This window comes from Agelaius tricolor, unplaced genomic scaffold (assembly GCF_023055355.1).
Source record: "Agelaius tricolor isolate 1412-34295 unplaced genomic scaffold, bAgeTri1.0.p SCAF_20, whole genome shotgun sequence".
Lineage (NCBI taxonomy): Eukaryota > Metazoa > Chordata > Aves > Passeriformes > Icteridae > Agelaius > Agelaius tricolor.
Window position 1 is genome coordinate 1,564,194 of NW_027269280.1, and position 12,449 is coordinate 1,576,642.

Consider the following 12,449-nt stretch of genomic DNA (forward strand, 5'->3'; position numbering starts at 1 on the left):
TTCTGGAGCCTTTCAAATGAGACCATGGAAACTCAGCTCCTGCTCAGCACTGACTTGAAATAACCTAATCCTATGAAATGCTAAATCACCCTGGCAAAGCTCCTGCAGTCCTGTTCCTGAGGATATCAGCCCTGAGTTATGGGGTACCACGGTTTGCCAGGATGGACCAGGCTCTCAGGGCATTTTTTCAAGCCCTTTTGCCCTGGTCCCAGTGCAGGCTAATTTGTGGCATGTTCCTGAAATGCTTCCAGAGAACTCTCAGGAGCACAAGAACTGCAAGGCTCCATCCATCTTTTGGCAAATGCAGTGGAAAAAACCTGCACGGTTTTGCAAAGTGGGATCTGCTTGCAGGAAACCACCAAGGACTCGTGTCTGGTAAACTCCCAAATTTTGGCTATTTCAAGAGTGTTTCTTGCACTGATCCAGCACTGAGAGCACTGGGTAAGATCCCAGCCCTTCAGCAGCTCAGCTGTTCTGCACAGAGGGCTGGAAACACCTGATTTTCAGCAAAGCCCTGACTCCCCTGCACTCAGAGCAGAAATCCACACAGATCCTTCCCCATGGAAGTGCTGGGTCCCAGCTGCAGGCACAGAGCAGAATTGTTTGTGCTTGAAGAGTAAATGGTGTCTTTTTGAACCAAAACACTGCTGCTTCAACTATCCCCACCAAAATGAGGTTCTCAGAGTTCTGCCCCAAGGACAGAGCTCGAGGGAGAAGAGGTGCAGATGGCAACAACCAATCTCCTCACTCAATGAGTGACAAAAACCTCCTTTGAGATAGCAAAAGTAAAGGCAAAGCAAGGCTCCACACAGATGAGAAAAGATGTGGGCAAATATACTGGTGTGTGTGTGTGTATTTAAAATAAATCTCTTCTTTTTATGCTCTTTGTTCAACTGCATTATCAAAAAAGAGGTTTTAAATACAAGCTTATGAGACTACTAAAGAGGTGAATTTATGAATGTATTCCTAACAAAACACACTCTTGAAGGCTTTAATCTATGAATTGTGACAACCTTGGACAAAATGGATTTTTAATAGAATATAATGTAAACTGCCTGAAACACTGTGATAAGGAATTTTTTTTTAAGTAATGCACAAAAAAGGCAACGATGCACTCTGCATGAAAGGAGGAAAGGTCTTAATTTAAAGCATTTTAATGGACACTCAATTTGCGTAGGGAAATGTGAGAAATGGAGATGAAAACCTCCTGATAGCAGCACCACTGCAGAGGGGAGAGGGAGGAAGATTAGAAAAGTAAGCAAATTTGAAAATGCTCCAGCTGATAGCAGGGGCTGAAAGGAATGCAGACAGGATTAGAACATGTCAGAGCCCAGAGCCCTGCTCTCCCTGCAGGCTCTGGCTGTCAGGGGCTCTTATCAGAGCTGAGCACTGGCAGAGCACAGCCCAAGAGCAAGGCAGACCTGCCCGGGGTGAAGGGCACCAGGAGGGCACAGATCTCACCCAGCCTGCGTGGCTGTGGCTCCTGGGGGTTTCTCGGTGTCCCCAAAGCTCCCAGAGCTGTGCCAGGGGCTGGTTGGGTTTTCCAGCCCGCACAAAGCCTGAGGGAGGCTCAAACCCACCATGAACTCGGGCAAATCTTACCCAGAAATCAGCTAAGCTCAGCCCAGAGGCTCAGCCCTGGCTTGCCCACTGCTCCTCTACCAGCTGGGCCAGTCAGCAGAACTGAAATTAATTCCAAGAGAGAAAGAAGCACCTCCTCTGAGGTGGATGAACCATTCTGCTCACTGACAGCTTCTGCTCTGCCGCAGAAGGGGCTGATCCTGCGCTCTCACCCAGACACAAACTGCCCTCCATGAAGCTCCTTGGATTCTAAAATGAACCAGCTCTAGTGACAATTCTATCACCTTGACTTTAATAGAAGCAAGTTCAGGGCTCCCATCATTTCAATGAAACAGCAGAACTTCTACATAAAACACTTGACATTCTTCAGAAGAAACAGGAGGGCCATCATTATGACCAAAAAGACAAATTAAAGGAAAGATCAAAGTTAAATATTTACTCTAAGCACTACAATATTTGCAAATCTGGAAGTGATCTTTCAGCAGTTTCCATTTGCATACTTTAATTAATCCAAAAATATTAAACTAATCTCACAAAGGAAAGGGTCAAAGTATTAATTAACTTGAGATGCATTGCTTTTGTGCAATTTAACAGTTCAACACAAAGCAAAACTCAGTTTTAATAAAAACTAAGTTACTGTGACAGGTATAATTTCATGGATTAGTGAAACCCCATACAAGGCAATAAGTTTCAATGTTCAGGCTATTTTTTTTTGGTCCAACTTTAAAAATAGTCCCTTCATTTTGATTTCAGTAACATCAGATGACCTCAATCTTCCTTTGACCTCAGTATTTCACTTTTAAACTGATGGTTTTCCACCTTGCTCCAAAGGGAGCAGAGGTCGTGCGTGTTAGAGGAAAGAGCCTGATTGGGTTCACAGGGAGCAGACCCTGCCCAGCCACCTGTTGCTTTTTGGGACTGCCTAAAAACAGAGGGCAGATAAAAGAAAAGGAATAAAAAGCAGTTATATTTATTGAAGGGCTTTCATTAAAGGGGAAGGCAAAGCCCCCCAGGGGCTACACCCAAAATGGACCACATTTCTCTGGTTCAGTTCCTTTTTTTTTTTTTTTCTGTTGGCTCTTTGGCAAGAGAAATTCTTGTCAAAGAACCCAATTCTCTGGTTTAGTTCATATTTTTTCTGTTGGCTCTTTGGCAAGAGTAATTCTCGTCAAAGAACCCAATTCTCTGGTTCAGTTCATATTTTTTCTGTTGGCTCTTTGGCAAGAGGAATTCTCGTCAAAGAACCCAATTCTCTGGTTCAGTTCATATTTTTTCTGTTGGCTCTTTGGCAAGAGGAATTCGTGTCAAAGAACCCAATTCTCTGGTTTAGCTCATATTTTTTCTGTTGGCTCTTTGGCAAGAAGAATTCTTGTCAAAGAACACAATTCTCATCAAAGAACCCAATTCTCTTGTTTAGTTCATATTTTTTCTGTTGGCTCTTTGGCAAGAGGAATTCTTGTCAAAGAACCCAATTCTCATCAAAGAACCCAATTCTCTGGTTCTGTTCATATTTTTTCTGTTGGCTCTTTGGCAAGAGGAATTCTTGTCAAAGAACCCAATTCTCGTCAAAGAACCCAATTCACTGGGTTCTAATTCTGGTTTAGTTCATATTTTTTCTGTTGGCTCTTTGGCAAGAGGAATTCTGCTGCCCCGAAGCGTCACGAGCAGCAGATGTCAGCTGGGACTGGCGGGGGGGGAGCTGCCTCCAGTTTAATTCAATAATCTATTCCCAAGAAGTGAAACCAAAGGGAATAACGCTATCAGCAGATGACGTCTGGCTTTGCAGGGAGGCAGAGGAGCAGTGCTGCAGCTCAGTGATGGGGTGTGGGTGTGTTTGTGTGTGTGGGGCTCACCTGTCGGTGGCGCCGGGGTCGTTGTGCACGCAGGTGAGCGTGGCCGTGCTCCGGGCGCTGTCCGTCTCCTCCTGCACTCCCCACTGGTCCGCGTCGCTCACCCTGATGTCCGAGATCCTCACTCCTGGGCCCGTCCTGATCCTGTCGGGGACAGCAAGGATTGCCTTTGAGACACAGTGGAAGTTTTCAAGAGGAAAAAAAAATATATTTGACATTTTTAGAAATCCGTTTTGGTTTAGGTGAAAGGTGTGTCTCTGAGTTAAGGCTGTAGTTTGCAAACGTTGCTGTTTAGTCTGATGCCTGTTCTCGTAAAAAGCCTAGGCTCAAAGAAACTGCTTCAGTGAAGGACAGAGATAAGGAGGGGGGACAGACAGACAGACAGAAACTGCAGCGAGAGCAGGTCAGCCTGACCCAGGAATTCTTTCTGATAAAGAAAAATTAGCAGCAAATGTCACGTGAAATTTTTAAAAAATGGATATGTATGAACCTTTTGTGAAATTGTATGCACATGTATTTGAGAGGGGGATAAAAAGGGACCTGGAGTTCCCAGAGGCACACTTGTCTTTTAGGGAGAGTGATCTCCATGTGCTGTAATAAACATACCAGCTTTACAACTTTCACAAAGTTGTGGAGTTCTGTTTGCCTCTGCAAAACGCCTTAGCCACAGATCAACCCAGAGAGGTGAACCAGGAGGCTGAGAGGAAATACTCCCTCTCCCATCAATAACGGGCTGCAACCACGAGTCACTCTGCTTTAAAAACATAAACCAGGTCCAGTCATTTACAGAGGTGAGGTATGAGTTTCATTATGTGCAAAGCCAGTCAGCTTTAACTGGAGCAATGTGGAGAGATTAAGAATGGTTTCTGCTTCTGCGGCACCAGTCTGATACAAATGAAACAGATGTGATGAAGCATAAGTTGATTAAATTTGCTATGTCTGTCCGGCAGTTTGAGATGGGGAATAAGAGCAATGGGATATAAAATACATCCTCCTGCCTGCAAACCTTTGGGAGTGAGGTATCTTCTGATATTAGGCATGTCTGCATGGAAAAAAAAATGAGTTTCATTGCTCAAAGACCATAATGCAGGAAGGAGAGAAAAGGAGTAAGTTATCCTAGACTGAGGGAGGAAAACAATTATGTCATTGCAGCAGGATCTATCAAACTGGGCACATCAGACTGCTGCTGCCGAAAATAAAATGATGCTGACATGGAAAACTTTGATTTCCTGAGAATGGCTAGAGTTTGAGAGCAGTGTGGTAGCTGGGAAATGTCGCCGGGTTTTGGCTCAGAAAAAATAAAATTTGCCAAAAATAAAAAGTCCACGCTCCAGCGAGGCTCAGCGTTAGGAACAGATTGCCAAGGAATAGGAAACAAACTGCTTTTATTAGCAGGAACTTCATTTGTGCAGCTTGACTCCTGAAACAAGCCTGGGATTACAACAGGAGTGCTGCAAATATGCCTGGAGAACGATTAGGCAGAGAGAAACTGCTGCAGCGCCACGCGCGCCACTGCTGCGACTTAATTAATTAAAAGCAAAGCCAAGAGGGACCTTTTAGTTATATGGTGGAATGGAACAGCACTGCTGGGACCTGGAGTGTTATTTAACAGTGAGTTGTGATGGGTTTACCCCATGCCTCATGGCCAGTTGGTGCTCGTGTCACACCATTAAAAACTTCCTTGGAGCTCTGGCTGGGTTCATGGGCTTGGATCAAAGTGAGTTCACAGCTCCATGGGCGGTCTGTTCCTCTGAGAAGGAATTAATTCATCCTGCTTTTATGGTATCCTTATTTTTGCCTGTAAGCCTTTAGTGACTTGATGGGTCAAATCCATGCCTGGCATAGCCAAGCTGATGAAAAATATTCTCTGTAGCAGGATTGTACCTGATATTTTTCTAATTGTGTCCTTCCTGCTTTCCCACAGGCATTCACATCTCCAAACAGCATTCCTCAAAGCTGATGTGCCCTTTCCTATCACCTCCTCTTCTTTTTTTAGAGGGACATTCATTTATTCTGTAGTAATTGCTCTGGACCAAATAATTCCTGCAAGACACCTTCATGGCTTCATTTCAGCCTGAGTTGTAATTCACATGAGATAGAGAATTGGGCCCTGAGCAATGGATTCAATATTTTCTTTCATTAGTCAACCACTTTTGAAAAAAAATCATTGGGACCTGGCCAAAAAAAACCCCAAAACCAAAAAACCCAAACAAATCAAAGTACCTGTTTTTAAATTTTCTCTTCCCCAGCCAAATTTGTATTTTTTTGAGAAATTCCTGTCACCATTCTCTCAAGTTCCCATTATTTTCTTGACAATGTGTCTGAAAACTTCTAACCTGACTTTTCACCCAGGTCAAATCCTGGTTAATTAAAGGTAAATTGAAGGGCAGGAGATGCTGGGGGGACAGGCACACCAGGACAGTTGGAACTTATCCACAATCTCAGGATTCATCAGCTTTTTCCCATCTGCCAGAAGCTCGTTATGTCCTCCTACACAGCTTTTGCACTGCAGAGAGCTTCACTCTGCAGCAGCTCCTTTGGTCTGTCCTGAACCAAAGCTGGGGAGGAAGAGGATGAGGAGCTACAATGGGGATGAGGAGCTACAACGAGGATGAAGAGCTACAACGAGGATGAGGAACCACAATGAGGATGAAGAGCTATGAGGATGAGGAGCTACAATGAGGATGAAGAGCTACAATAAGGATGAGGAGCTACAATGAAGATGAAGAGCTACAATGAGGATGAGGAGCTACAATGAGGATGAAGAGCTACAATGAGGATGAGGAGCTACAATGAGGATGAAGAGCTACAACGAGGATGAAGAGCTACAACAAGGATGAGGAGCTACAAGGATGAAGAACCACAACGAGGATGAAGAGCTACAATGAGGATGCAGAGCTACAAGGATGAAGAACCACAACGAGGATGAAGAGCTACAATGAGGATGAGGAGCTACAATGAGGATGAAGACCCACAACGAGGATGAAGAGCTACAACGAGGATGAGGAGCTACAACAAGGATGAAGAGCTACAATGAGAATGAAGAGCTACAACGAGGATGAGGAGCTCCAATGAGGATGAAGAGCTACAATGAGAATGAAGAGCTACAACGAGGATGAGGAGCTCCAATGAGGATGAGGAGCTCCAGGATGCAGTTCCTGCACACCTGGGCAGGATTCAGGACCCCAGTGCAGCTGCTCCTGAAGCTGCTGCCCTTTGCCTCCGTCAGGGGTGCTCACACAGACTGTGAGGATGCAGGAGCTCCAACACCCCCCTCTTTCTGCCCATCCAGCTGTCCCAGCCTCCTTCATGGACCCTGCACCCCAAACCACCCTGTTGGCCCAGCCCCTCAGCCAGGCAGCTTTGCTGTTCATCTCTTGTGTCTGAGCTGGGTTTTGCCATCAGGTGAGGCTCTCCAGGGCTGGCTCCCCCTCAGGGTGCCCTTCAGAGGAGGCCCTGTGGTTTTTGCCCTGCTGGCTGTGCCCCCCTGCCTCTCTGGGTGAGCAGCAAGTGAACAGCGCTCGCCGCTCCCCGGGCACCTTTTCCAAAAGTGTCTCAGAATGCTGCATTTTAGGAAAAATTCCAGTCTAATCCCTTGCATTGCATCTGCTCTGGTGGGCTGAGACAAGATGTCATTTTGCATTTTTGGATATCAGTAGAGCCAGGAAGGTTGAAAGAAGGAAGAAACTACGTTTGGCTTCTCACTTAGTAAAAGTCAAGAAATTCAAATGAAACCAGCCTACATATGGGAGTTTGAGCCTACTGTTCCTCAGATAAGTGATTCATATCTTTAACTCTTCCCCCAAACTCCACAGGCACAAAAATTATTGTAAGTGTTGGGGACTGAGGCTTCAAAAAGGAGTAAGAAATTCCTAGCAGAGCTGCCATCAGCTGGAGAAGGGATGGTGAATGGCACGTGTGTGGGCCCTCCTCTGTGCCAGGCTTCAATTAGAAGCTTGGGTGGATCATTTAGTTTTCTTATACCTCCCTTCCCCACGTATAAAATACTGGAAAGTGTTGCTCTGCCAACTCAAAGGGAGCTGTAAGGATAAATGGAATTGCCTGAAAAAAAATCTGATGTCCTTTCAATTTGCCAGCTGACAAAAATTCTGCCATCTCTGTGCATGAAACTGTGTGGAAAGGAGCTGCTGAAGTATTTCACAGAGCCATGACCCAATAAGTAACTGTTACCACTAAGATGGCTTAAATTACTTTTTTTTATAATTTTTGAAATGAGAGGGGCAAAAAAATTTCCATTTACTGTGGAATATAAAGATACAAACGTGCTGGGCTGGATGGAGCGGCATTCCCAGCCTGCCAACCTGGAACCAGAAACTCTTTTTAAAATGCAATCCCAGCCCAAAATGTATTTGACCCTGTGAATTGAGCCAGGCCAAACCTCTTCTCTCATTTCTCCCAGCACAAGGAAAATGGGACAAGTAATCACCAGGGCTGGGAGGGGAAAAACTCAGAGCTGCAGGAGGGGTTTATGCACCCAGAACATGGTTTGGGAATTCCACAGCCTCCCAGTGAATTAAGTGCAAAATCTGAAAGGTAAATCCTTGCTTGTCACGCAGCCCCAGCCCCAAGCCTGGCAGCAGGAACTGGGAGGTAAAGTCTTGGCAAAAGGAACTTTAAAATAGAAACAGAAGGAAAAGATATTTAGGAAATAAAACAGAGATGTGCTCACAGCAGATGGGAAATGCTCAAAATGATGTGAAAAACGACTTTTTCAGAGCTATTTCAGAAATCCTCCTATCCCCTCCCCACTCCCATTAGGGGGGAAAGCATGATCTGAGCTAAATTCACTCTCAATGACGTACTAATAATAACAGTTATGATAAATTTCATTTGTAATTTCCAACCATTTCTGCAGTCAGCCCTTCCACACACATTTTTAGCCCAATTAAAAATAAAGCCATTATCCTTTCCCTACAGGAAATCCAAGCTGTAACCAGTTTAGTCAACTTGCCCAAAATTATTCTCTCTGCAGAGCCAGAATGAGGGTTGATCCCTCCCAATTCCCAGCTAGACACCCCTCCCCATCTCTCAGACCAAACCAGAGCAGAGCTGAGTAATTCCAAGCCCTCACAGAGCATTTAACATATTTGAAGAATTGCACAAACAGCAAGCAATTAGTTCTGAACCAGGTCCCTGGGGAGTTTCTAGTTAAAATACGTGCGTTTTAGGCTACATTAAACCAAGCATTAGAAATTAAAATCACCACTGAGCTCAGACATAACATCTGGGGACTTGTGGGTGTGGGTGAGATGGGCAGTGTTTTATAAAGGATGGAATACAAGGATTCCTGCAGAAGTGGAGGAAGGAGAGGGATTTGGCTGGGAGAGAGAGAAGCAGGTCTGTGATTCACAGCTCCCACACCCAGTGCACTCTGTGGCTTTGGGAGGGAGGCACAGACAGTCAGGAGTTCATCCCCAACAGGGTGTGAAAGCAAAACCTCCTGGGAAATGCATGAGGGCAGAGGGAGCTCCCCCAAGGGGAGGCACCATCCCTCTCCTCTCTCTTCCTGAGCCTCCTGGATTAAAATTCTTCATGGGTAATCCAGAAATATGGGGAAATGAGGTGATGTAAAGTCAGCCAGCAAACACATGGCAGAACCAGGAGTTAGACCCAGAGCTGCCAAGGAATATTTTGGTATCTTCACCCTCCTCCTGCTGCAGAGCCACTGATAACAGGCAGGCAAATTTGCCAATGCCCTTCCTGCTGCTGGGGCCTTGGGGTGTGAGAATCAGGAGCCCTGCACTGCCTCACCTCTCACAGAACTCACAACAGCTCAGGGGATCAGGTCCTCAATCTTCACAAGCTAAGCGAGTGCTTATTTTTCAAAATATTTTCCCAAGAGCTTTAGTTATTTATTCTTTTATATTTTAAAAGACCTGTCACAGATTTATGTTCAAATTACTTCCCCATCAAATTCTCCTTAAAATAGAAGCACTGGGGCAGCTGTGTTTGCTTCTGCAATTCCATATTAATGTCACTACAAGCAGAGTTATTTTTCCAAGTATGTAAAATACACTTCAAAATACATAAAGACCCTGCAAAGACCCCAGCCCTCCCCAGAGAGGTCACGAGTGTAGAAACACAAGGAATATTCTGATTTACAGCAAAGTAAAACAAGCAGCCTACACAGCCCCACGGAGAGGTGTAAGTACATGGTGAGCAGATGGCAATTTGGAAACAGCAACTGCAAAGCACCAGACTGAAGGAAACCCCAGGTAAAAGGGTTTGATGAAGGTACCAGCAGGCAAAAAGCTCAGCATGGCTCTGGGAAAAAAAAAAAACAGGGCCAATAGGTGTGGTCAGTGAAATAATGGTGGGACAAAACCCCCAGGTGTGCCCTTGGGGTTAAAGGCAGATTAATGCTCAGAGAAAGGCAGCAACTTCCAAAGTCACCTGGAGTTCTGCTTAAAATTTGACATCTGAATTTGGTCCGTGCTAAAAGCTGCTCCAGTGGCCGACCCTCAGTGCACAATTGGCTGAAATGTGCTCCCAAAAGCAGAGCTGGGTGTGCTGGCTCTGCCTGCCTTGGCCCCACATGCCCCAGAGCTGTGCTCTGCTCCCACCCCAGCGCTCTCCCACCTTCACACCTAGCTGGAAATGTGCCTTTCCCTCCCCCTGGCATACCTCACTTCCTCCCTGCACCAGTTATTTATAAATAACCTTTTGTAGCTGCTGTACTTAACCCTGCCAAGCCTTTGGGGCTGCAGCTTCCCTGAGAGCAGCTATTAGTGACACAAAATCTCAGCCCAGCTCAGGGAGGAAAGGCAGCCCCAAAGCTCTGGGTAGGACACAGCAGATGAAACACGTTCAGGGGGGGCAAGGCAGGAGCAAATCTGCTCAACAGAAGTGGTGGCTGACAGAAAAAAAGCCCAATGGCTCAGAGGACAGAAAACCCTTTGAAATCATGGAGGGGATCAATGCCAAAGATTTAGAATGATCACAATTACCACTCTTCTACCCAAAAAGGTGAAGCTATCAACCTTTTCTTTTTTTCCAGCCCATCAAATGTTTCACATTATGTAAAACATGGAGCTCACTAGCATATTGGATTTTGAATAATGAAAAGAGTAAACAGGATTTTAATTTGGATTCTGACAGTAAGGCGCTTTCCATGTGATAAATTAACTATTAGGGAAGACAAATTAACACAACCACCCCTTGAGTATGATGGCTTATGATTCTGAGGAAGCTTTTACAGAAGCATGATAAAAATAAGGCAGGATGAAAAACAGGATATGATGATGGAGGGAGTATTTTACCAAAAATTCTTCCTCCTTCTTCTCACCAAACTGTGCATGTAACTTCTCTTTAAAAAAATGCAGCAGCTTCTCTCAAGAGCCCCCCATTTTTCCTAAGAATGACTCAACATTTTAGGAGAGTTCCTCAGCTGCTCGAGATGACCAGATTGATGAATTTTAATGTGCTTGTTTAACACTGAGATGTTAAATTTGACATCTGTGAAGCAAGGTCAGAAGGAGAGGTGTCACCCCTCCTTAGGAATTTTTTTGAAAGGGAAGGTGTCTGAGAAACATTTTCTAGGCATAAGACTATGCTCATAAAATCAGCAAAGAGGATGTGATCAACTTCAAAGCAGCCAAGCATCAGGTTATATTTCCATATCCAAATGAAAACTCCCAAGTTTTGTCATTTCTTTAAAGGAGAGAAGACATTTTAAGATTTCATCTTCACATTTCAGCAGAAACTCCATTTTTCAAACTGCTCTCCCTCTCCCTCCCTCTCTCTCTCAGGTAAGCAAACACAGCTTAGAAAAACAGCAGAAAGGCATCCTAATTGGCTTGAAATTAAAGCTATTAATTTTTATTCTTATTTATTCCTGTCACAAACCAGACTTGTTTTATATGGATTTCCAACACTGCTATGGAAACCTGAGAGGTTCTGAAGCCTTTATGTAACACGAGATGAAAACGCCGTCTCCCACAGTGAGCACTGTTTCCTTTGAAATATGTCAACAGTGGAATTTTGTCCCTCTGGGAGAAAAAGGGTTGCCAGGCACGGAGACAGGAGACATCAGGTCCAAATCTATTGACTCAAGACATGCTATTAACCATTTAACTCGCTGGGCAACTTCAAAATAAGGATGTTTACTCACCTTTGCTTGGAAATTCATGCAAGGAGAAAAAACCCTATTATTTCTATGGAGACACCATGTACTTCTATTCCTAAAAATTGTACAGATACTGAATTTCAATGTATTCCTGTAATTTTCCAGTAGTACTTCAAACTGCAGGTCAAAAAGTTCTGTAACAATTGTCTCGTTCTGAATAAAACCAAAAGTCACAATTTACTGGAGCCCACCTGAAAACACTGCTGTACCTTTGACATTAAAATGACTTTAATCAAAATATGAGCAAGTGTGGGTCTAGATTGTGCTGAAAGCTCCTAAATTCCAGGAAACTCGTGACAGCAGTGGGACAGGCCTGATGTTTGGGTGGCCAGCCCTGGCATCCCACCAGCCCAGCTCCAGAGAACCCTGCTACTCCAGCATGGAAAGGGAGCAGATCCTCTGTCCTTTGCCTGCCTGGAGGGCAGGAAAAATCGCCCAGAATTTGCAAATAAACACACACACAATTCCTAGAGCTCATTGGACACGTTACACATTCAAATATCCAATAAAGGTGAATTAACCATTCCTGCTATAAATCAGAAGGAGACAGGTCTTCTTCCAAGCATAAAGATCCTTGTAGTAGTGAGCAGCTCCTGCCTTCCCTCCCTCCTCAGGGTGCACACACTGAAGGACAGAGATGTTTTCCTCCATCCCAGTGCCTCTGTGGGATGAACTGGGCTGGGATGTGTGGATTGTGGTCCCTGGAGCTGGGAGTGCCCTCAGGCATCCCCAGGGCTGCACTCAGTGCCCTCCTCCTTCCAGCACAACAATTTGTGCTCAACCTTCTCTGCAGAGAGGAGAGGTGAAAAGCTGGAGTGGTTTTCTGTAACACATCTACAGAATAAAAATCAAAGCCCCTCCAGTCTCTTCAA

The 12,449-nt window shown here is 44.8% G+C and overlaps 1 protein-coding gene across 1 annotated transcript in view; it reads right to left on the reverse strand.

Moving 5' to 3' along the window:
* Positions 1–12,449, reverse strand: part of LOC139598496 (transmembrane protein 132B-like) — a 223,746-nt gene that overhangs the window by 121,165 nt on the left and 90,132 nt on the right. Inside the window, exon 3 of the mRNA XM_071444944.1 lies at positions 3,435–3,575. Coding sequence (XP_071301045.1) covers positions 3,435–3,575 — 141 coding nt within the window. The remainder of the gene's footprint in view (positions 1–3,434; positions 3,576–12,449) is intronic.